Source organism: Haliotis rufescens, unplaced genomic scaffold, assembly GCF_023055435.1.
Source record: "Haliotis rufescens isolate VD_foot unplaced genomic scaffold, xgHalRufe1.0.p SCAF_5, whole genome shotgun sequence".
NCBI classification, from domain to species: Eukaryota; Metazoa; Mollusca; class Gastropoda; order Lepetellida; family Haliotidae; genus Haliotis; species Haliotis rufescens.
The window spans coordinates 54,660,746-54,685,904 of NW_025964223.1; the positions used below are offsets into that span (position 1 = coordinate 54,660,746).

Below are 25,159 nucleotides of genomic sequence, written 5' to 3' on the forward strand. Positions count from 1 at the left end.
AGGACAACGTTTTTGTCACTAACGCGTCAAACGTTCTCCAGATGTTTAGCGTTTATGAGGCCTGGAATGTTGTAACCTTGAAAAAACAACCCCGGCTTTAAAGGAGACATGGGCTCGACCAAATTGGCAGTTCCAGCTCATTTGATAAAAGTAATTATAACACCACTGTTTTGGTTCAATACAAATGTTATGATGCAGGGATGACGCTTACTATAATATCTCCAGTTTAACCACACACATCTTACTGATAACAACGTCTAGATCTCACACCGGAATGGGGTACCGACCGTAGAACATGGTCTTCTTTTCTATTGATATGCTTACCGTATTCGCGAACACCTGGTGTCATCCCTGATCTAAGTGATCCACTCATATACTTTTCACCACTATTTTGCCCTCGGCGTTCAAAGGGATCTGTTCCGGAGGATAATCAGTATTCTTTGGCGTTGACGTTTTATATTGAAAGAGAGGCAACGATCAGTCATATACACAGTCCCAGGAAGATTGATTCAAGTGCTATTAACCTACGCTATTAGTCTGCTAACGCATATTGCACGTGTTAGGACAGGGTTCTTTTTGTTTTACGCCGCACTCAGCAATATTCCAACTATGTAACGGCAAATGCAAGTGATACGAGAGGTGGAATCTGATTGGTCCATAGAGGGGACTTAGAGGGGACATAACTTGTAATAGTCACTGGTGGCGCTACGATCAAGCCCAGGAATTCCAGCCTAGTTCGGTAAGGGTGGAAACTGGACTTTTAAAGTCAGTTCATCCCCTTACCTCGGGAAGATGTTGTCAATTTGATCAGCTTATTAATCAATGTTCGACAGCCATGTTACTTGTCGTGTAATACCATTAAAGGGCTGCGCGGGTATATTTTTATTAAGTCATTACGATGCCTCAACAAAATTCGATTTTACACGATTTTCCAAAAACACTTGTATTCAAAATATAGATGTCCAACACATGTGAAGTTAGCACATGGTCTGTGTTTTCCCCCATACCGATGATACAGCTGCTGAAATATCAAACACAAGACTCATTTTCGTTCACATCGTTTATTACATTTGACTTAAAAATATTACACATGATTCAAATTGTGCGAGGTTGTAACATTCGTGGCAAATTTCGCGAGATCTAGTGCTACCTCGTCATCCTTATATACATATTCAGTTGTTCGACAGGAAGTGACAGTGTACGCATGCGCAATCAAAACTATTTCGCCGAATAGACCAGCGTGTTTATCAATATCGTCATATTTCTTTCTTTCTAACTAAAAATGCTTTGCATAACGTGTTGTGCGAGTGACATTAAATTATAAATCTAAGGTCTAAAATCGATTGAATCGATTAACAATATAAACAAATAAATAAAACCTTTTTTTTAAAAATCATAAGCATGACAAACTTGACATTTATAAATTTGTAACTGATAAAAATGATACCAAATGCTACGATAATTTTAACTCCTGATAAAAAGCATATCAACAAATATATTGCATAGGCACCTTGAATCCAGGTGCGGTTAATATTGGTTCCTGGCACTATGGTGCCACCAATATTGGCTCTATGTACAATACGTGTCGCTGTGGCAGTTCAGACACACCTATCTGACATTGTTCATTGTCACACATCTGTCAAAGACGTCACCACGTCATGAATAGCATCCTCACGAATCACGCCACGTCTTCGTTTACGTCACACGACGTTATATGAAATAGGCCCCTCACGTAATGACTATGATAGCAGTGAAATAACACTCAATCTGTTGTTAGTTCATCGTCCAGAAGAATGTGACGTATAACGCTACGAACTCTCCATGACGTCTACCAACGTTAATAACGCCTCATTTTTATCAAATGTCGTCGACTACGTTACTGTTACTCAATGACGTCCACTGATGTTGATGACGTCGCTTCATTCTCTGGTAAGAAGCTTCCTTGCCGTGTACCTACTGACACTCATTGACGTCGACAGAGGGTTTTGTTTCTTAATGACGTCGACCGACGTTGATGACGCCGCTTTATTGTTCAGTGATTAGCACCCATGCAGTTGTAGGAATACCATCATGACGTTGAGCTTAGTGCGTTATTCCGACATTGGTTACGTCAGAAGCCATGTATAGTTACGTGACGTGACGATCTACACGTTATTTGACGTTTCATAACGGCCTGTCTGAGGCGGCCATGTTGGAGATGACGGAGGCTTGTTTATTGGGTGAGATGCTTTCCACAATGAGGGACAAACAGTCAAGGCTGGACACGCCCCCACCGGACTGGACTTGATCGTAGTCTGAAAAAAAACACACCTGGGTCAGTATGAAATTATCAAACGCAAAGTTTTAATCAAACAGATATTACGATATAGAATTTTAAATTTTGTTTGTTTATTTGTTGTTTAAAGCAGCACTCAGCAATATTCCAGCTATATGACGGCGGTCTGTAAATAATATCATGACATCATGAGCATTGATCCACGCAATTGGGATACGATGACATGCATCAACCAGGGCAGGGAGCCTGATCACACGTTCCCGTTAGTCGCATCTTACGACAAGCATAGACGCCTCAAACGGCACTGAAGACCTATCCTTCCCCGGATCTTCACAGGTCAGATATTTGATATGAACTTGAAATAGATGTTGAATAAGAATGGTATCGCAAAACAACAACAGCAAACATCAATATGAAACATGGGCACTCAACCAGTCAACCGAGAAGAGGAATGGTCACAAAAACGTTTTGAAAAGAGTAACAATAATTCGGGACAATGGATTAACTGGTTTTTTTGTGTGTCAACTTTAACTCAAACAATAACTCAGACACCATGTTAAAGACATCCACAGGATATTAACCCCCATTTACCAATATTCGTCTCAGGATAAGGGAAAGAAGGCAGAAAGACAACGTGTTTACCAAACAAACGTTTGAACATTTCATTTCTTCCCAGAGGACGTACATATAAGAAAAGTCTCCGCGTATTCTGCAAGGAGTTAGGGTTTGTTTACTCACGAGGGGAGCACGCGGTATTCTATTTGTAAATACAACCATTCAGTCAAAGTAAAGTGATTTTCAAGACACGGTAATTTCACACTGCCGGTTATAATGAGATTCATATATGTTTACACCACAGAGCAGTCGTTGTATGTATGAGTGAAAACTGCACAGTCCTCCATTTGGCTTAAGGTACAGCTTGAATGAAGCTACGTTATTTACTGCTATTGACTATGGTTGTCACGTCAGTTATTATCGCAGTGTACTCACGATACATCTTGTGTTGGTGCATGCAATGGTAATTTGCTATAATTAGCCTCTGAAGCAGGTCATGGGCTGAGAAGATGTATTTCTCATCGGTTAACTACACGGAGATACAGGCAAGTGATTCCGGAAAATAGTACTGAACGCATTCCTTATTAAGTGCAATTCTCAACTCAGTATTTTTATGTATATTCGTGATTTCACGATACACGAAATATATCAGAATTGCAATCAACTGCTGAGTATACATACATACATACATACATACATACATACATACATACATACATACATACATACACACATACACACATACATATCCTCCAATACCCTATACAATGCATTTGAAAAATCATATAAATATTATATTATATTCAAAATGTTTTCCCAAAATGTTATCACAATATACTAGCAACAAAGATATGTATGTGTTTATGTGGCATAAATGTCAACACGTTACCCACCGCAGACATAATTAATGATGTCACCACACCACAAAGATTATTGCATACACGGAAATGATTCTTAACATACATGTATACTAACATCTACCGATGAGGGGGTACCAGGAACGCTTTTCCAGATGAAGCAAAATATGAATATCTACTGCTCAGTGATGATATATATCAAAGTAAAGGTCCGTCTCCGCAACATTGGTCGGATAAACACCTTATTTAAACGTCCACACTGGAACGATATTGGCATGTACATTTATATGTAAGTGTATTAGGAAGAATATGATTTGAATTTTAATTATAACTTTTATTAATTATAATACAAAAAAGCAAGTTAAACAATAATGCTGTTGATAGCAAATCGTGGATATATGATGTTTTGTTGAATTAAAGGATTTTCAAGAGAACCCGTTTTAAACTGCCAAGCGAAAGAATGCATACACCCGTTTTTATGCTAAAAATGAAACAAACAAGAAATGGTTATTCGATGGTGATGTATATTTGGTAGGGTATCACAGTTGTGTTTTGAACCTTACGTTTGATGTTTCGCCGACTGTTTTCAGCCTAGTACGGTTTGATAACGTTTGTAATGGTTTGGTAAAATACAATTTCATGTGTATACTTGTATTTGCATGGCAGTTTATACTTATAGGTACAGTAAACTACGTTTATAACGAACACGCATATAACGAACTGACCGATATAACGAATTACATTTTTAGTCCCGGCCATTTGTTGTGTATATGTTGTATATATGCTTATAACGAACTACGGTTATTACGAACTAAAATGGGTGGTCCCTATGAGTTCGTTATAACCGTAGTTTACTGTATATGAATGTGATATTTTTTGGAAGATGAAAATAAAACAAATCGGCATCACTTTTGGAAATATTAACCTTTATTACAAAGTGCTCCAACAGTCAGACAGCCAGAAATCTGAACACACGTCTGAGATGAAGTGCCACCATCCATCCTTGGTCAGAACGCTTCTTCCGTAACAACCCTGTCTGCTGACTAAGTGTGAGTGGGGCACCCTGCACGATTCTGTCATCGGAGTCCCTCCTCCTTAGATGCAGGGAATGGCGTGTCGTCATGGGAACCCCGCCCACTCAAGATACTTCATACCGTCACAGTCCAGCCTGTGCGCTTCTACCCTGCCTTGTCCTCCATCCCATGTGGGAGCTGTAGTCACCGGAAGACTGGGAAGTGATGTTTGTATTTGTCACTGGGCACTTCGTTAGTTCCGGAAACTGCACATCATTAATGATGTATTTATAAGGCTATAGCTATCTCATCAAGATATACGTTAACTTATCCCATATAATACACACTCCCCATCATACACATGTATAGCGTCATACAAATGGCCTTTCGATCCTTTTTGACAGCCATACTATTCATTATGGCTATTAAATGAATTTGTTAAAAAATAACCAAATAATCTGTTCCCGGAAATGTTTGAAAGACATTATTTGTCGCGAGGTGTTAATCAAGCAACGAAATCGTTCACAGGACAAGCTGTATGCTCTGAAAACATTGAATCGTGGCTCCAAACGATAGTTCGTCTCCTCCACAAAGTTGAATGTACGGACCTCGGATTCCGAAGACACTTGTTCGACTGTTCAAAGTTTGAGACAACCGGGTGACAATATTAGACCATGAAGTTATTCTACCTCAATTACGTTTTAACAGATCTATCGAGTAAAAGCGAGTTCCAGTTCAGGTTGATAACAAGGACACATTGTGTCAGCAGTATGGTAGCCGAATGGGTAGGCCTGGTCTGGGTTGGCTACCCAAAACAGAACAAAAATACAAAACTTATTTGTGCATAGTAATCTGACCAAATTACTGTACCGACTCAAAACTAAACTTCTATAAAATAAGCTCTCACTACTTGTACGTACTCCAACACTCTCCCAACATTTTCACCCCACCCTCCCACACACATACACTTAAACAAGTCTCACAAAATCCAGAAGCCGCAGTCTTGAAATCACAGCCAAATAGCCCTCCCTAATCATGTCGGACGAAAACTCCTCACAGGTACACATGTAGCCCAACCGGTGCCTCCCCCGTTCGCCCTATACTAGTAAAGTATGAAGTGGGGGTGTTTGAAGTTTTCCTAGCAGTATCAAGATAAAGAGATTTACGAGCTAACTATAAACGATAATTATGTAGTTGGTCTGCTGCGTATCTCAAACTTAAGATAGCGGGGATTTACTCTGTATTCAGCTTATTTATAGGCGCATGTTTTAGTTCATAGTGTGTATAACGGTAGACCAGGCCTACAATAATTTCTACGATACATTGTTAGCTTTTAATTGACAATAAACTAGTAAAAACAGGTTGCGTGTAACCGATGGGAGGTTTTATTGCAATTATGAAGACTTTTTATCATACATTTAAGCAGATGTGTGGATTATAGAATTTATATGCACATTTCAAATGCTGTTTTTCATTGTTCTATGACTTCGTTTTAATGTGTCCTTAATGGCAATTTAAACACCTAAAGTAAAAAGTACAGCGTATTATATACATGCGGTTCTAATAAAATGTGTTTCTAAAAGTTGCTTTTCGTTGCAGGTATTAAAATAATCTACTTTTACACATATTATGGTAAAAGTAAAAAGCAAACACTTTAGGTATGTTTTAAGATAAGGTGCACAAATTACCATCCGAAGAAGAGAAAGTTTAATGTTTTATGTAGTACCTTTTCTGAAATTAGTTAAATGTCGTAAACGAGGTCCGCTTTCAAATATTTCTACTTTTACGACAACGTCCTCGACGAAAGAATTCTGTTTCTGAATCACAGTTTTTAAACAAACCAAGTGTTCATTCATGAGTTCGTAGTTTTGAAACTTACAACATTGATGACAGGTTTATTTTAAGTGTAGCAACAATCAAACAAGCGATCGCAACATAGCGCCTTCAGTTCGAGAAACTCGTGCAACACGTGCAGTGTTGTGTCTGAACGAGCCACTAGCCTCGTTCTCTCTTCACGTGGAGTTGGGAATCTATTTCTACTTTAATACAGTTTGTTTATCATCACCACGTCGATAACTTGAAATAAGCCGTGCTGTTTGTACACATGCGAGCTTTAAGCCATCACGCCATAACATAGATGTTTGTGTACTTTATTTTTCTTCACATTAAAGGGACGTTACGTTATTTTTACGTGAAATTATCCATGGCAACGTTTGGAGTAAAATAAACAATCTATCGTAAGAAGCGGTGTGGTTTTTGTAGCGGGGGATAGGACGTCGGTGCGAGGAGCTCTTACTGGCTAATAAACCAGGGGAGTCGGGTGCAGAATGGAGATGCGATGTTGTGATAACTCGGGGCGCTGTGAACATTGCGATGCCTCTATTTGTATTGGTATTTGTACTCAAAATCAATAAATAGTGACAGTCAATATTCGAGATGGGATGTTGCTGATATATATTTTCTCAGAAAATTTGACACGCGTTTCACGTGCGCGTTGTGAAAGGTCAAAAGGTTGTACTAGGAAACTCAAGGCACAAAAACAATAAAATGTTCTTCATTAGAAATCGGCTAAAGTTGAAAGTCTTTTCAATTTGTTTATTATCATTTGACATTTTTTTGCTAACACTTGAATTATAAGGGTTACACCTGCATGTCAATCGGTAAGTGACAATTATATAAAAAAAATAAATCTAAACAACACTGTGATTAAAAGCGACATAGCACATCTTTTTCAATTAAAGGATTCAAGATTGTTTTAAAGCATTTACCCTCTAAAAAGCAATCTAAACTTTTAACACGGATGTAAGCCGTTATGCTGAAATTGCTTCGTGCCCTTCCGGTGACAAAGTGACCTGTCACGTGCTAATTCAAACCAATGGCTAAAACGGAGGTTATTGTATTTGTTGACACAGCGCATGGACAACACGCACATGACACGCACGAGAAAAGCGTGACTTTCATGTTGTGTTTCGATCCACCTTCCAGCCCAAGGCTGGTTAATTCATTTGGCACATATAATGTTATTTCGTCATGCCTTGTCTGTTCGGAAGACAACTGGGATATAATGGTGGCTGTATGATGTAACGTGAGATGGCTTGAGACAGGGAATCGGGTTGCAAAATGGGATAGCGAGCGAGGGAGGATGTGTAAAAGTGATTTAGATGCGTTTGAGTATCATTTTGCGTCTGTTAAAACTTCTTGTTAACAAAGACCACCCTCTAGCATACATTTGATTCTTTCTCCTAGACATTGGTCAAACGCCGCAGTCAGTAATGTTCTTTGGTTAGATTCCGGTTAGAATTGGTCCCCCATCAATCTATGCTCGTGGTAGGAGGCGATAAAGACTGGATCGGGTGGTCAGGCTCGGTGAAATGTGGACAGCGTGTACATAATATCAACCACTGTTTTTTCTGTCACAGATTCGATTATTTACAGGCACTTGTTTGTTTGCTTGTTTCGTTGTTGTTTATCCCAGCTATATGACGTCGATCTGTGAATAATCGAGTCTAGACCAGGCAATCACGAGCATTGATCTACACCATTGGGATACGATGACATGCATCAACCAAGTCAGCGAGCCTGATCACCCGATCCTTTTAGTCGCCTCTTACGACAAGCATGGGTTGTTGGAGACCAATTCTCTGCCCAGTTCGTCGCGGGTCTACAGGCAGTCGAAATACTAGACAACACAAACTCACGATCTCTAATATTCCGCATTTATCATGGCGGTATTGTTATGTCTGATCCTGGAAAGCTAGTCATCGATAGCCAGATCAACATTCCGAGCCGTGGCTGTACGATGACACACAATCACCAAGTCACAGAGCCTGACCACCAAATCCCCACTTAGTCGACTGTTTGCATGAGGTACTCTGGACCCAACATGACCAGGAACCCCAACATGAATGTTTATATATGACATGGGTCTGGTAGGTGGCTAATATTCTGTTCATACCCAATGGGTGACTCAAACAAATACATATATCTAGCCCTTAATGTTAATAGTCCAGACCAACAGTCTGTCGTATTTGCTGGAACAGTACGAACGTATGTCTCATTTTCAGTGTATCATGAGAACTCACGTCGTGACAAGATTCATGGAAAACGTGTATGCGCGAACCAAAAATAGCGAACCAAAATAATTCGTCATAAAAGGACCGGAAGTGTGAAACACAGGGCCTTTTTTGCGACCACAATTTAGTATCTGCTTCAAGGCTCACAGAATGGAAACCCGCAATACAAGATGGATATAACGATTTGTAAATTTTCAACACGCGTCCAAGCTACTCCGGGAAAAGGAATTCCCCCTGTACTTAACTGCATCCCAAACCCTCACCCAATGGGACTAATTTAACAGCGGTATCTATGGCATATTGTCATGTTATGATATTTCCAGAGCGGACCCCCCAACATTATCTACACAATCAACTCCACCAGCACCCCACCCGTCTCCGGCACCCCGGGCCCTTAGTAATATACTCAGTGTACATAGTTCCGCCTCGGTTCCAGTTAGGCGACGCGACGCATGAATTCTCTCGTGTGTGAGGACCGTACCAGATTCAGAACGACCAACGCAAAATAATTGCATGTTAGCCAAGTGGAAAAATACAACTCAAGGCCCCACAGGACTTGGTGTTTTGTAGATTGTGCCATCAAAGTGATTCATGATAATCTACATACCATCCTGGATTGTATTAAACAGCTTAATAGGCTTCCCACGCACGTGTCGTCATACGGGGAAACAATAAACCCCGGTGTCTGTTGTAGCCGTTGTAATTCAACCCGTTGTCTGGGCGCATTGTCCGTTAGCCGTACAGTGGGTTAAAGACATTGCGCACCAAGCCTTGCTCAGCACGGGACCCACGTGAACATATTAACAGTTTTACTGATGTCCCAAGTCGATTGATAAATTAATGTTTTCTGTGTTATGAACGAAAATGTTTTTGTGTCTAGACATTAAGGTCGTGTGAATATATGTCACGTCAAATGTAGTTCTTCAGTTGTAGCACATGACTTGTTTCTGAAGTAAGTCTTCACCACTATACAATTAAACCCTTGGTATAATATGTCGTGTAATGCTTAAAAGATCTATTCATACATATTGAAAGACCCGTGAAGATCCGGGGTAGAATAGGTCTTATGCAAACAACCCATGCTTGCCGTAAAATGCGACAGGTTGATGCCTGTCATTATATCCCAATTGCGTGGATCGATGCTCATGATATCAATCACTGGTTTATCTGATTCAGATTCGATTGTTTACAGACCGCCGTCATATAGCTGAAATATTGCTGAGTGCGGCATTAAACAACAGTGTCAGCGAGTGTGGTTTTACGCCGCTTTTAGCAATATTCCAGCAATATCACGGCGGGGGAAGCCAGAAATGGGCTTCACACATTGTACCCATGTCGGGAATCGAACCCGGGTCTTCGACGTGACGAACGAACGCTTTAACCACAAGGCTACCCAACCTGCCCTTTAAACAACAAACAAACAAACAAACAAATCATACAAATTGACATCATGCCTGATGAAAACTATAGAACGGTCACCTACTGTTGCCATGGTTATAGTTGCCGCCAATGTCCCCACCGCCGCCGCCACCGCCGTTGTTGGGCATGTGGTGTAGTTTGTCGTAGTACTGCGGACTGTGAACAGTCTGAAAAAAGGAATGAAATATTTATTTTCAAGGACATGTTATTAGGAGAGATGGGCATACTGAAAAAACATATTTGTGAAAATTTGGGGGAATATTAACAAAACCCTAATGCACATCAGCGTTGGGTTTGTGTGTTTAACGCCGCACTCAGCAATATTCCAGCTATATGACGGTGACTAAAATATTCTACAGAAACTAAACTAAACAGTAATGAAGTATACAGATGAAAATTGGATTTGAAATTGCGATCCTGAGGTTCGTTGAGACATCATGTGCACGTCACCTGTTGTGGGATATTCCTTGATATGATACATGTAATATCGCCTTTGCTGCACTGTTAATGTGTCACCACCGAATAACCATATCTTTGTTTCATATTTAGCCATCATCACATATGAGTGTGTGCTTTCTTTAACCCTGAAGTTTAGACAGGATACTTCGGTAAGAACGACAAAATATAATGCAATGTAGCTATCGTTATGGTGCATGCTAACCATTGACAATGGTATCGTCAGTCCCCGAGTCACAAACTGCATCTGGCGATCATCATCATCATCATCATCATCATCATCATCATCATCATTTTCTTTGAGATTCGTTTAAGAAAAGGATCAGCCACTGCCACGACCATGTGAGAGAGTATAGTTTTACGCCGCTTTTAGCAACATTCCAGCAATATCAAGGCAGGGGACACTATCAATGTGCTTGAGACTTGTGCCCACAGTTTGTGGACGATCGAACCCAGGCCTTCGCGGTAACGTGCGAACGGTTTACAACTAAGCTACCCCACCGCCCACGCTCCTCCGTGACTAGGTCACATCTAGCATGGCGAGTTGTTTTCTCTAAAGTTTTGATTAATTGTGTGTTAGCCATTTTGTATTTCAATATCGAAATATATTTACTACGCAATTATTTATCATAATAAAAGCTAGAAAACCCTTTCCATATTCAAGAGCAATCTCTGCTAAAAGCATATAGGGCACTGTCAGTGTTTTTCAAGAACTCGGTATCCTTTCAGATTTAGACTACCGCAGGGATCCTGTTTTCAATGAGATTCAAATTCTTCGAGGCATTAAGTGCTCTTTGAGATTCACATTGTTCGAGGGATTCAGTGTTCTATTAGATTCACATTGTTCGACGGATTAAGTGTTCTATGAGATTCACATTCGAGGGATTCAGTGTTCTATGCGATTCACATTGTTCGAGGGATTCAGTGTTCTATGGAATTTCAGTGTTATTTTCTGCGTTTTGCGCCACATCGTAACCAGATGGTGCGCTGGACAATTTACGAAATTCAAGTCAACTGTGAAACGCAAAGCAATTTTAACACCCTTCAATCCAAGACCAACAGATCAAAGGCCAGCATATCTTAAAAGACCCTGACTGTAATAGATGACCTCTCGGCCAATACTCCATCTCCCACCACTGACCAGTACGTGGTAATCTGACCACTGAATGTGGTTAATAAGATTCCATGTTACCCCGGTCAGCAGAACACCGCTGTGGACAAGACGATTCAGTTGGCCTGTGTCCGAACTTAACACCGGTTCCCCATTGCTAAACGCAGCATGTTTTGTTCTTGTGCTTGTTCTTGGTGCAATTTCCGACGGGGCCAAGACAATCTACCATCACGCACTGTGACTGCCATTCCGTGGAGGATGAGGAACACTTCCTGCTCTCATGCCCACTGTATACAGACCTCAGGAAAAATCTCATCTCACTGATAGAAATAGGCGACCCTTCCCAGACTGATAAAACCAACCTCCTAAAACAATTTATGAACCCACCAAAAGAATGGTCAAGCCTTGTTACCAGGACTGCATTCTACATATTAAGCTGAGGCCATGAGAAATTCTATTCTAGTCCATCAATGCAGTATCAACACTAAGTGTACGCTGCAAGCCACCTCATGATATACATAAATGTTTATATGATGTAAATGAAATAACATGAAATACCTCTATGTATAATGTACATCATGTATATCTACCTCTCATGTCTATAATTATATACATGTCCATATGTAGATAGTTTGTACCCTACCCTACGAGGGTGTTCTGTACAATAAAAATGCTTGATTCTTGATTCTTGCTAACTTCGCTATTAACTCCGTGACACATAAACACATGCTCATGTTATAGTCGGAATCGTACAATCGACTGACCTGGGATTTATTGTGATTTATAAGTGTTTTGTCGCTTTTTACCCTCCTATGACCTGAATTATTTTTTTTATTTTTTTTTTTTATATTAATAATTGTTATTGTTCCTGGTAAAAGTACATCATGTTTTGGTAGAAATCATTATACATGACCTGAATTGCCTCAATGTTTTTTTGGTAATTGTAAATAAAGAGCTTTTATTAAATATGCCCAAAGCGTTTAGTCTCATTTCAGGAACTGTGTAGCATAAAGGCAGAAGAGCGTGGCCTGGTGGCCAGTAGGCACTACCTAACTGATGTTAGTCGACATGCACACGTTAGATGTGAACTCGACATGTACATGTTAGACCGAACTCGACATAAATACATGAGATTGGAAAGCTCAGGTTTATTTCGACTGGTGAGCCAAGCTAAATATGATGGTAACTGCTGAAACTCTACACGTATTCTCTTAAATACATTCTTCCAAGACAGTGTATAAGTCATTACGGTCGGAATATATACAAATGACAAATATATCTTTTGTTTTTGTAACATTTCGCGCTTAGCTAACTTACTATTCTTAACTGCAAAGAAAGCAACACATATATATTACCCACAGTCTGCCCTGTGGAATTCTTAGATAGACATAGACGTGATCCCCAGCAACCTATACTGGTCGTATGACGCAATCAAATGTATTTGTAGTCAAGCTCGGTGATACGTGGACGGTGATGGCATGTCATCGTGCCCCGACCGCATAAATCGTTGCTCATAATATCAATCCCTGGATTTTCTGACTCCGACTCGACTATTTACAGGCCATTTGAACTCCACAGCAGAGGACCCAGTGATGAGGCCAACTAGATCAACCCATTAACATTGCCCCAAGGCCACACCACATTGACTGGTGAGCCAAGCTAAATATGATGGTAACTGCTGAAACTCTACACGTATTCTCTTAAATACATTCTTCCAAGACAGTGTATAAGTCATTACGGTCGGAATATATACAAATGACAAATATATCTTTTGTTTTTGTAACATTTCGCGCTTAGCTAACTTACTATTCTTAACTGCAAAGAAAGCAACACATATATATTACCCACAGTCTGCCCTGTGGAATTCTTAGATAGACATAGACGTGATCCCCAGCAACCTATACTGGTCGTATGACGCAATCAAATGTATTTGTAGTCAAGCTCGGTGATACGTGGACGGTGATGGCATGTCATCGTGCCCCGACCGCATAAATCGTTGCTCATAATATCAATCCCTGGATTTTCTGACTCCGACTCGACTATTTACAGGCCATTTGAACTCCACAGCAGAGGACCCAGTGATGAGGCCAACTAGATCAACCCATTAACATTGCCCCAAGGCCACACCACATTGACTTGTTGTTCTTTGGGTTCCCCTCAAAGTGAAGATGCAAAGGATGAAATATGATAACTTTATATGTTTTATAGTTTCTTAGCGATTGCAAGTTCTCGATATTGTCGTATGTCTCATATCACAAGAACTGATAAAATATGGAAACTCCGATATGACTGATATTGATATTTGGTGGACCACATATTCTTGATTCTCTGTGGGTACATTCAATGTGGGTATTGAAACGTTTGTAGTCACGTCATTTTCGCAAAAGTCGATAGATAGGGTAGGTAATCAAGGAAAAGTAGTAATGTGGTCTTGTTTCCTGCTACCTAAGTCTCGTGTCGCCCCGGGCTGCCCGAATACGATCCCTGGAAATGCGTGCCATCAAACGACTGACAAAACACTGCATTAAAAACGCGAGAAAAAATCTTGTGAAACAAATACCGACTATTCATGTCAAAAGTGACACGTCTCTCAAACGCTATGCTGCTTGTTAAAGTAAATATTCCGATCATATGGTTATTATTGTAAGTCTGTTAATGTTTTATATTTGACATAAAAATATGTTAATTTATTGACAAAATGACTAACAAAATGACTAACTTAAAATACTTGCGTAATTTTAGCAAAGACCGACAGTTAGGGCTAATGATTACATAAAACATCTTAAACGGATACCCATGTCTATGCTCACCGAGTCATACGTGGGCCGGGGGCTGTTGGGTAGCCGAGTGGTTTAAACGTTCGCTCGTCACGCTAAAGACCCGGGTTCGATTCCCGACATTGATACAATATGTGAAGCCCATTTTCTGGTGTCCCCCGCCGTGATATTGCTGGAATATTGCTAACAGCGGCGTAAAACCTTACTCACTCACCATACCTGGGCGGGCGCATGGTTGGTCTGTATTACATGCCCCAGAGAATATATTTTTATGTAATAAAATACCCCCCCCTCCCCCCCTCCCCTCCACACACACACCCTTCCATTCTTATTCATTTTCAACTATAGAAATAACGAGAGTTGAGGGTTTCTTATACCCGTGGGATCCTATTTAGAAATATTTATATTTAATCTTATCCACAAGTCATTTTCAGGATTTCAGGGACAAAATGTTAGTCTCGGTGATGTTTTTGCAGTTTGTATCTTTCTGCATCGTAAAAAGAAATATAAAAAGTAGAAATTAAACTGTGAGTGTCATTAGCACCAGGTACATAATGATTGCTCATAAACAACCACATAACCATCACGAGTGTGCACTGAAAGTCATACACTATCTCAATGTTTTTGCGACGCGGTATCTGTTTATTCGACTTAGTGGGTGTTAATGACGTCATCAACCCTTCGTCACACCTTTTTTTCATATATTGTTTTGTTGAATATACCTTTTTTATTCTTGATGTTGAGTTATTGCTGCATTTGTACCTGGTTAGCTGTGGATATGTTTCAAGGATAACTTTCTCCTTCCTCTAAATGCAGGTCCATTACGATTTTAACTGTAACTGTTTGCATTGATACTAACATTGCCTTTTTCATCTGTTGAGAAATCGATACGATTATGATCATTTTGTGACATTGTTGTCGAAGATGAATACCATTTTATGTTTATTTGCCCTATATACGAAAATCTAAGAAACAAGTACTTACCGCAGTGGTCTTTATCTCATTTTAATGCTATAAGATTGTCTTCATTACTGTCTTGCAAGGATCTTATAACACAACATACATAATGCTTTTTTGTTACGAAGTGAATTGTTACCTTGACTTTGTATTTTATAAAATATGTTATGTAACTCCATTGTATATGGGCCTGTGGCCTTTCATACAATAAAGAATTGAATTAAATTGAATTGAATCGTGATAACCGTGTTGGGAGTCACCCTGACCCTGACATCAGAACCCCTGTCAACACGTACTGCTCGAGAAATATATGCCTAACGGTAGTTAAAATCAACGCTGGTGTTTTAAACGGCATGTGGCCATAACACAAAAAACAGACTGTAAACAAACTAATTTATAGAAGAATAATCTATAAATCAGCAAATTAATTTTAAAAATATGGAATAGCCATGTTTTAAATATAGACATAAACAAAGCAATCCTAGTGAATGCAATGCGAGAATGGGTGCTCACGCCGCGTTGTACATAACTCATTATCCACATCAAGTTTGTAATGAGGGTCAACAGCTGCGATCTTTCACAAGTTGTTTATCAATCATGCTTAGGATGTTTTACTTTATTCTGCTATTTGTTTTGACTTTATCATCTTTGCGGTTTTTTTCATCTTGGAGAAAGCAAAAATAATTACACGAAAAAATTCCTGTAATTCTCATTGTGCTTAGAACGTTTAACAGACTCCTGTCGCTGCAATTGTGATGTGAAAATTAAGCCGATAACTCAGTGTCACGGGGCCAAATAAAAAGGTTTGGTTTTTAAAAGTCTAAGATCAATATTGTTTTGATAAACAAGTCCCGTTTTAACCGATCTCAAAGATAAGATTTTGATTAAAAGATTTAAAGATGTTTTCACTACATGTAAGTCAAAATTATTGGACAAAATTTACCATGCGGTTCTGAAGTCTAACATTTTTTCAATCATATCGGGTTCTTCCGAAATGGTTTTGTTATAAGATCATCATCATCATCATCATCATCATCATCATCATCATCTACATGTGACACACCCACCAAACGCGCACCACTTTATTATACATACATATTCACATCTAAATGTACACATATTCCAGGGACTAATAATAGTAAAAGTAAACATGTACATTAAACTCCATGAACGTTCTGACAAATTTCATACTAAATATTGAAGCCCGATTTAAAAAACAGCATGTTCTCTTGTTAAAGTTTCCGAATCACGCCGCCAGTTATCAACAAGCCACATCTAAGATACATGATATTTCCATCGTCAGACAGAAATTATGAATATGTTATCAAATATTGCATCAGCATGACTTGTTGATAAGTTGTGAAAGACAAAAAAAAGTTAAAATATACATCGAAGACAAGTGGACACCAAGGGTTTTAAAAAGAATTATATCATTTGATGTTTTAAGGGTAATAGGATGATCTTCTATATCAAGCGGTTGTGAAGCATAACATGTCATTTTCAAAGCAGCGTAAAATTAATCTGTATATGTTATGGCATAGAGAGACGGAATAGGGTGCACACATCACATACTTTGTGATGTGATGTTGTGATGGATACCCAAAGAAAAAAAAATAGTTTAGGCTCACTTGAGGTTAATGTAGGTTGGGAAATGGTTCCAAAATGGGTAGCAATGGGTTCAAACGGGGTTTGGGATGGGTAGGGTCTGTGTAGGTGTTTATGTTTTTTCCAACATGCATATAAAAGGCAACACTTTTATGACATCACTATACGTTCATCTTTTCCGGGGCGGTTGGGTAGCCGAGTGGTTACAGCGTTCGCTCGTCACGCCGAAGACCCGGATTTATCCCGACATGGGTACAATCTGTGAAGCCCATTTACGCCCCAGATACGCCGTGATATTGCTGGAATATTGCTAAAAGCGGCGTAAAACCATACTCACTCATCTTTTCGCGAACACATCATGACTATTTCCTATACAGATTCACAAAGCATGCTTATGAGATAAACTGCCAGGCAAAGAAGGTATACACCCATGTTTGATGGTGGCTAAAATGAAACAAACAAGAAATGGTTTTTCGATGGTTGCATTTGACGCATCTTCCCTTGGCAAACGTGTCCACTGGCATATATCAAATTTAAACTAGACTTTTATACGCATGTGTAGGCTAGTGGCCGCACTTGCCTGGGGAAGGTGTATTTGAGATGGATAACATCGTTGTGTTTGAGAAATTAAGTTTGCAGTGTTTCAGCGACAGTTTACAACCTTGTAACGTTCAGATAACGTTTGTGATGTTTTTGTCAAATCGAATGTCAAATGTATACTGTCCGGCAGTACAGGTGGAATCGTAGAATGGGTTCTACTTTTAGCAGAGATTTCTTATGATTATGAAAATGGTTTTGTCCCTTTTTTAATAAATGTTTGTCGTAGCTTTTTTGAAGAAGCGGAATAATTTGCTGACTATATTTGAAGATATTCCAGAGCTAGGAGGTTCAGTGTTAGAACATTAACAGTATACATAGAAAATAACATTATTTATTATTTATCAATTCACGAGCTGCCAGGGATACCTCTTTTCCCTTTATGTTTTTATTGAGCGATTTCTATGAAAGTGTTTGAAGTGTTTTGTCATCTAAGTGTACCTTATCTTACAATATTTAGTACCCATTCGTTTCCAAAAAAATAACTAAATGTTTGTTCAACCTAACATATCTTAACTTACTCATGGTAGCTATAGATAAATAATGAACGCCCTCCGGGTCACACGTTCCACTCGGGATAGGCTAGGTCATGCAAAACGTACAGGGCTTTCAAAAATGACCTATTTTATATTTCTCATTATCTCCAGTTAAATATTTGTAAGATCCGTCCTTGCTTTTGAGTGTTTTATTAAGTATTAGAGAACGAAATGCAGATAACCCGGATGTAACTATGGCATCAAATTACTGATATCTACATCACGACAGTCAGGCTTCCAGCTCTGGCATCCAAATTGCCAATTATCATTTCTATACACATAAACAATGATAAACAGTTTTTTCAATTATATTCAATCTCAGGAAGCATCAGCTTTACACCAAACGACCTCAGTTTGTGCACCCCTTCTGAAACTCCAAACCTCACTAACACGTCGCTTCCTACCGTCGTATCAGGGAGATACAAACATCTCAAAAGCTGTAAGGAGTTATCAAAGCTCCTTACTCACCCCGTGTTATCGGCGCCGCCTACTGGGGCATTAAAACATTGTTAATTAGCATCAAAGTTTAATATAAATAATTGCTCAGTGCACTCGAGGTGAAAAGGGGGACGCGAATAATGACAGATTGTTACTTAAAGTGAAACTTATTGAACGAGTTGGATCACAATTTTAAGATAAAATGCGATAGGAAATCTCTGGTAAAAAGAAAGAACATGTCCTTGTCGAAATCCATTACAATCGCGATAGTAATAATTACAACCAGAACATATACTTGTGTAAATTACATATTTTCATGAACTCAAAAAACAAATATTCATAAAATGCAACCTGTATATTAGAAATGCGTTTTGGATGTGACACAAAAGAAACTTGGTCTTCCAGGCCTTGAATAGGAATACTAAGTTGATATGAATCTTAATTGTGATATTTTCATATCTGATCTGATAAAGCAATTCGTAAAATCTTGTTAGTTCATGTATGATGTAATAAATATGTACTGTTAGAAACACACATGTAACAGTTTATATTGCATCCCGTACACATTACACTGCGCCAGCGTCAGCAGCATATGATGTAGCCTGTCAAGCAGACCCTGAAACAAATATATCCAATGCAGCCCATGCAAGTCTATAATAGTTGGCAAGTCTAGATTACTGCAGTTTCAGTTTCTGAAAATGCAGTGAGTCCATGGACTCCTTTTGATTATGTTTTATGACGATAATTTAACAACTGTTTTTTTAACATTACATATATACACTGCATGCAGAATATACATGTATTAATAACTGCATGCAGCATACACAAGTATTTATAACTGAAAGCAATATGCGTAGCTATATGAGTATGACATCGAAATAAATGCAAATGCTTCGATGAAACGGATTTAACAGGAGTACACGCCCAGATATACATTTCATATTCTATAAAAAAAATTAAAGTGTTCTATACGAATAAAAAACATATACTAAAATTTGTCTCCGTACATAACGTACATCCTCAAAAGTAAGAAGTAATATATTGCAACCAAGCGTTAAGATAACACACTTTTTATTCCAGACACGTGTTATGAGTTAATAGTGAAAAATACATAAAATATAGCATACACTGTACACGTATTACAATGCATTATGGGATAACTAACAGGAATCGCGGATTCTTTAGAATGTTGAAATAATACAGGTATGTAAACAGTAAATAATTTGCTTTTGTTCAAGAAAAGATACACAAAGTTCTTTCTTTCACACAATACTTTGTGAGTTAAACTTGCGGTTACAATGTGTATATATTTACATTGCGTTTACTTCGTCTTCTCCTTGATTTGACCAAACACACTGGCACCACTGACTGGAAACTCCCTACACTAAAACCCGATACCCCTTCATCTATAAAGTAGCCTCACTTGGGATTTCATTAACCCCCAAAGTAAAAGATCGTTATTGCAGGAGCAGACACGGAGGCTATTTTGTACAGTAACCCAACACTACCCACGACCAGCTAGTTAGCAGAGGGGTGAGGTGGCGAGGTAATGACACCTTCACGAAGTAGGAGCACTTGGATTAAAGTAGGCGATGTTTCAAACGTGGTCACGACGTCGAATGATGTTTAAGCCATCTGATCAAGAAATGACGACGGGTGGGGGTGTGAAGAATAGTGAACAAGCATCCCCCTTTATATGAAGCCTTTTATACAAGTAAACGCCGGAATAGCAATCAACCCTCCCTATCCTCGACCCCCCCTCCCTCCACCCCCATCTCTCCCTCCACCCACACCTCCTAGGGACATTTCACTACCGAGCAGTGTACCTCTGTAGGGTTGCAAACGTTAACGATCAAACCGGCTGAATTTTACATACGGTCTATTAAACATTCCCGGTGTACATGTGATTCGACTGCGACGCTCTTGACTAAATAACGCCTTTCTCTCTGAGGACCGGTGTTAACTAATCGCGCAACCGTGTCCCCATCCAAGAAGAAACGAGCGCCTTTTAACCCCCGTTGAGAATGTGGGGTTTGATTGAGGCTCCCCCCGGGTTCATAGCTTGACCAGATGCAACCCCGAAATTCCCTCCGACTATTGGACCTAGGGTAAATGATTTAACGAAATTTGATGTTTCAACGCCAACCTGGATCCACTTCAAACTCCAGTCGCGTTACTATGCCAGCTTTGTTCTGCTCAATTTGAAAATATGTTTTGAAGTATGCGCGAAACGTTCCGTCTTTTGAAAATCAGCTGAAATGTCATTTGAAAAACTGATTAACTAGTGCTGTTTTCAAATGTTTCGAATCGTACTGCACCTGATAAGTTTGACGGAATGGAGGTTAAAACCGGAAAAAATTAAAATGTAATTATAGCGTTGGTTATAAATCACGCTCCCCGAAGAGAGTTGATAAATCAGCCTGTTCCGGGTCAATTGTTGCATGCCACTAAATCGAAATCGGCTCCTACGCTGTGGTTTTTAACCAGCACAAATCTGTAGATACAATCACAGGACTTGGATTTATCCCCAGTGGATATGTTTTTAACGTTCCACAAAAAGTTCCAAATTTTTGATAATGCGTGGTATTATTTTCCACTTGTCTTACCAGCAGGATTTAACAACTAACAACATGTGGATTTTCACATATATCGTTATACATTGATTTAGAACTCTTTCTTACTTAAGACGATTAAAAAACAAGTTTTTAACAGGAGGGGGTAAAATAGTCATATTCATATTTATATATCATAGTGCGTAGTTTGGTGTTTTGACCATATAGTTAGAATCAACACAACACAGAAATTTAGACTGGTTTTTAAAGAAAAGTTGCTCAAACATATACTGCATTAAATTAGCTTATCCAAGATTAATATTACATAATTGAATGAATTGTGATATAAAAGATATACATAATAAATTGCATAAATTTTCAATGTGAAAACTACATGTTTTCATGATGAGAAAACCAAAATGAAAAACATGTCAGAAAAGTTACTTTAATTGCTTCAATATTATTGTTTAGGAAATATCATTTTCAAAGAACAAACAGATGGGATATATTACTTGTCCGCCAGAAATGGCACATTGCTTTGAAAAGTTAGACAAGTATTTTCCGCTCAACTGGATCTAAGCCGATATTTAGTGTGTGGGAAAGCCCCGATAGGGCTCGACACATAACTTTCGGGAATGCCCAAATTACTGTGATGAAATGTCACGCATAATTTCTCAAAAATTCAAAACACTAAAAACCGCTTCATCTTCATATTTCTAATATGGCAGTTGACAGGCTATTGGGCGATGTGTCAATCAAATAGCTCTGTCGTCGCCAGCGCATATTGTTTACCTCAAGCGTGCATGATCTCGCACGAGGAAAACGTGCAAAACCCGGGTCATGCGCTCCAAGACTAGCACCTCGCTAAATTACTTTTGACAGTTCAAATAAGAGATCACTCTCTAAATGGCTATACCACTGGCAAAACAGAGAAGCTCTCTCAATTTCAATGTGTGTGTCCCGTTCTTACTTCTATCGCAGCTTCAACTAACAGACTTCACCTTAAAACGGCGGACACTTTTTAAGTGGTTATTTCAAAGATTTGGAGATAATTAAAGATTATCTGTATAATGCTCTTAAACGATTCCGCATCGGATTTCGAAAACAGTTTCAAAGATGTTTAAAGTGATGAGCTATAATGACACTAATGATTTTTGCTTTAACACAATATTCATATAGAATCATCGTAAAATACATATTAAAGGGATTGTAACTTTGAGAAACGCCACTTCGTTGAATTATGCATAATCATAAGGGCTTTAAGCATGCATACGAACTTATCAAAGTACATCTTTGATACATAAAACGTACAGAAATAACAAATTTGTCCTTATCGTTTTGTAACATTTATGCGTATTTATACACACGATCAAACTACTTAAAAGTACAAATTTGACACATGTTTTAAGACAAAATATGGCAAGCTAAATTCTTTAAATAATGAACGTAAATATTTTCATATACGTAAGCGTTAAGTATGATTGTTTCTGAAAAGAAGGTAATCTTTCGATCAGGCTGTCAGCATGCGTTTGTAGCAAAGCAGAATCTCTAGTCACCCGACAAAAAATCTTTCCTTGTCAACATTACCGAAACAGAAGCCGGGCTTATCGGCCAAGAGCCAAATCCAGTTCATAAAATTGGCATTCTGTATCTCAATGAGATATAGTTAATTTTAAAGGTGTCTGTAGTTTGTCAAACGATATCTTATTCTGTTTAAATGTTTCCAAAGCGCCCCCTAATATTTATTACTTCCAAGAAGTAAACAAGCCACGCCCACCCCTGATACATGCATCTTAAATCAAACATAAAATTCTAAATTAACGTCACAATTTTGTTTCTGGAGCAAATCTTCAGTCAGCATTTAAATAATCTATAGTTGTGGGAAAAGCCGTATATTTGCTGGAAAATATACGTTGCACTATTTTTGCCAAGCACGAAGCTCTCGCTTTCTACATCTGGTAGCGATTATCATTTAAAATATATTACCAAGCATTCTCATTTCATCAGTGAAAATAACTCTCGCAAATAACACCACGTGTTAATTCAAGGAGAAAATGGAACTTCTGAATTAGTGTTGTTCTTAAAACGACTTCTTTACGTGAGAAAAACAAAGACTTTTAAAAGTTTTAAACCTTTCTCAGGTTCATTGGCAGCACCATCTAATTTACGCGTCTACACCCAATTATGACTGTTTTCTTCTGATTTTGTTTATTTGAAATTTATCCAACTAATCTATCCAATGTGTCAATCAGCCAAAGAAATGTTGTTTTTATTGAAAAGATATTTTCGTAGACAAGAAGCTCTAGCAAAAATAGGTTTCCAGTTTAACCAGGATGTGCAAGATCTAGACAGCTTGTATCGTCATCAATGATCCAAACAAACCTCTTGATTGAATGTTGCAGAAACTCTACTTGTCAGTTAACAGTATTATTTACAACAATATATTTACAATAGTACTATATTGGTACACGTCCTATTTCACTTTTTTTGAATTTATTACCAATCCTAAAACGAAACATTTCCGCCTAAAACTCTCCATTCACCGAATCACCTATTGCGGCTATACAATTACATGATGTCTGCGTAAGGTATTTGGACATAATCTTATGTAGTTTTTGTATGCGTATAGGTAACTCACCATATAGTCAGAACCACTGCTTGAAGAGCCGGCATCATTACAGTTGTCGTCACCTCTTGGTATCCTACTGCCGTGAAGCAGTTCCTCTAAACTTTCAATATATTCTATAGCGTTTCTCAAAATTTCAACTTTTGGTAGTCTCTGATTCGGATTCGGGCACGTCCGTCTTTTAAGTGTCTCAAACGCTTCGTTCACTTTCCGTAACCTACGTCGTTCCCGCATCGTCGCCGCCTTCCGCCGGTCAATTGTCACAGTCTTCTTCTTGCACGCTTTGCAGGCCCAAAGCAGACACCTTCTGTTGGGTCCATGGTACCCAGGGGCTAGAACGTGGGGGATGTGTTCGTTGTCGTCGTCGGAGGTGTGGTCGTCGCTCATGCTGCCGGATTCATCTTTGATGGGGGAGCAAGACCTCGGGCTATCCTTGTCGTCCAACATATCATTCTTGTCGTCTTTGATGCTTGAGCAGGATCTTGGTTCGTCATCGCCTCCAGTCGAGTCTTCCTTGGACGACACAAACCCCTTCTCCTTCATTTGCGAATGATGTCGAGGTCGATAGTCAACGGCCGTTTGGTCACCGCCTGAATTGAAGAAATGCGGCGGCATCCCACTACTAGAATGATAGCCATAAACCTCAGGATACTGACGAGGATACGACCGATGATAAGACCCATTCGGGGGTCCAAAATAATCAGGGTTACCCCCAGGATGGGAGTAAGATATGTCCATGATTTGCCTCGCGTCTGACATGTCTGCTCCCGCGAACGATGGTCCGGTGAAAACGGGTGCGTTGTGGTCGTAGCGGCAGCTACGATAGTCTGTCATCATCATCATGCTGAAGTTGCTATCGCCTCCCGTCTGTGATAATCTCACCGCGAATTAATCCCTATCGTCTGCTAATCTGTTAATCGTACCGTCTGCTCCTGATTGCAGACGCCAAGAGAGGAACTGTCGTCTGCTACTGAGCCTTCTGCCGTCTGTCAACACTTGCCTACCAGTTCTCAGCCAAAACCACGAGTCCCTAAGTGCTACGCCTATATCTACATGTGTCGTGGAGATACTGTTTTCGATGCTTTGGAACCTGAGACTGAAATTAAGTCACACATGGCAAAGTTTACCCATTAATTAGACTCGGGCTCTGGGACCATGTTTTGATCAGCTCACCACGCCTACAAATCCTGGTACCAATGCTGCCACTAATTTTGCGATACAAAACGTGTCCAATTGTGTCAATAGTCAGACGTACATCTCTCCACTGGCTAACAAGTCAGACTAACACACACAACTAAAACAAAGGTGTATC

The 25,159-nt window shown here is 39.2% G+C and overlaps 1 protein-coding gene across 1 annotated transcript; it reads right to left on the reverse strand.

The window, feature by feature from the left end:
- Window positions 1-1,045: 1,045 nt before the first annotated feature.
- LOC124125921 (transcription factor SUM-1-like) lies at window positions 1,046-25,159 on the reverse strand. Its single transcript, XM_046489320.2, has 3 exons — window positions 23,860-25,159; window positions 10,257-10,359; window positions 1,046-2,294 (listed from the first exon to the last, which is right to left on the reverse strand). Exons 1-3 carry the CDS (start codon window positions 24,688-24,690, stop codon window positions 2,164-2,166), a joined length of 1,065 nt encoding a protein of 354 aa, XP_046345276.1. The 5' UTR covers window positions 24,691-25,159; the 3' UTR covers window positions 1,046-2,163.

Coding starts and splice junctions, on each gene's coding strand:
- LOC124125921 (XM_046489320.2), bottom strand. CDS start 24,690: ATGATGATGATGACAGACTATCGTAGCTGCCGCTACGACCACAACGCA. Junction 10,360..23,859: donor GCAGTGGTTCTGACTATATG/GTGAGTTACCTA, acceptor TCCTTTTTTCAG/ACTGTTCACAGTCCGCAGTA. Junction 2,295..10,256: donor CAACTATAACCATGGCAACA/GTAGGTGACCGT, acceptor GTTTTTTTTCAG/ACTACGATCAAGTCCAGTCC.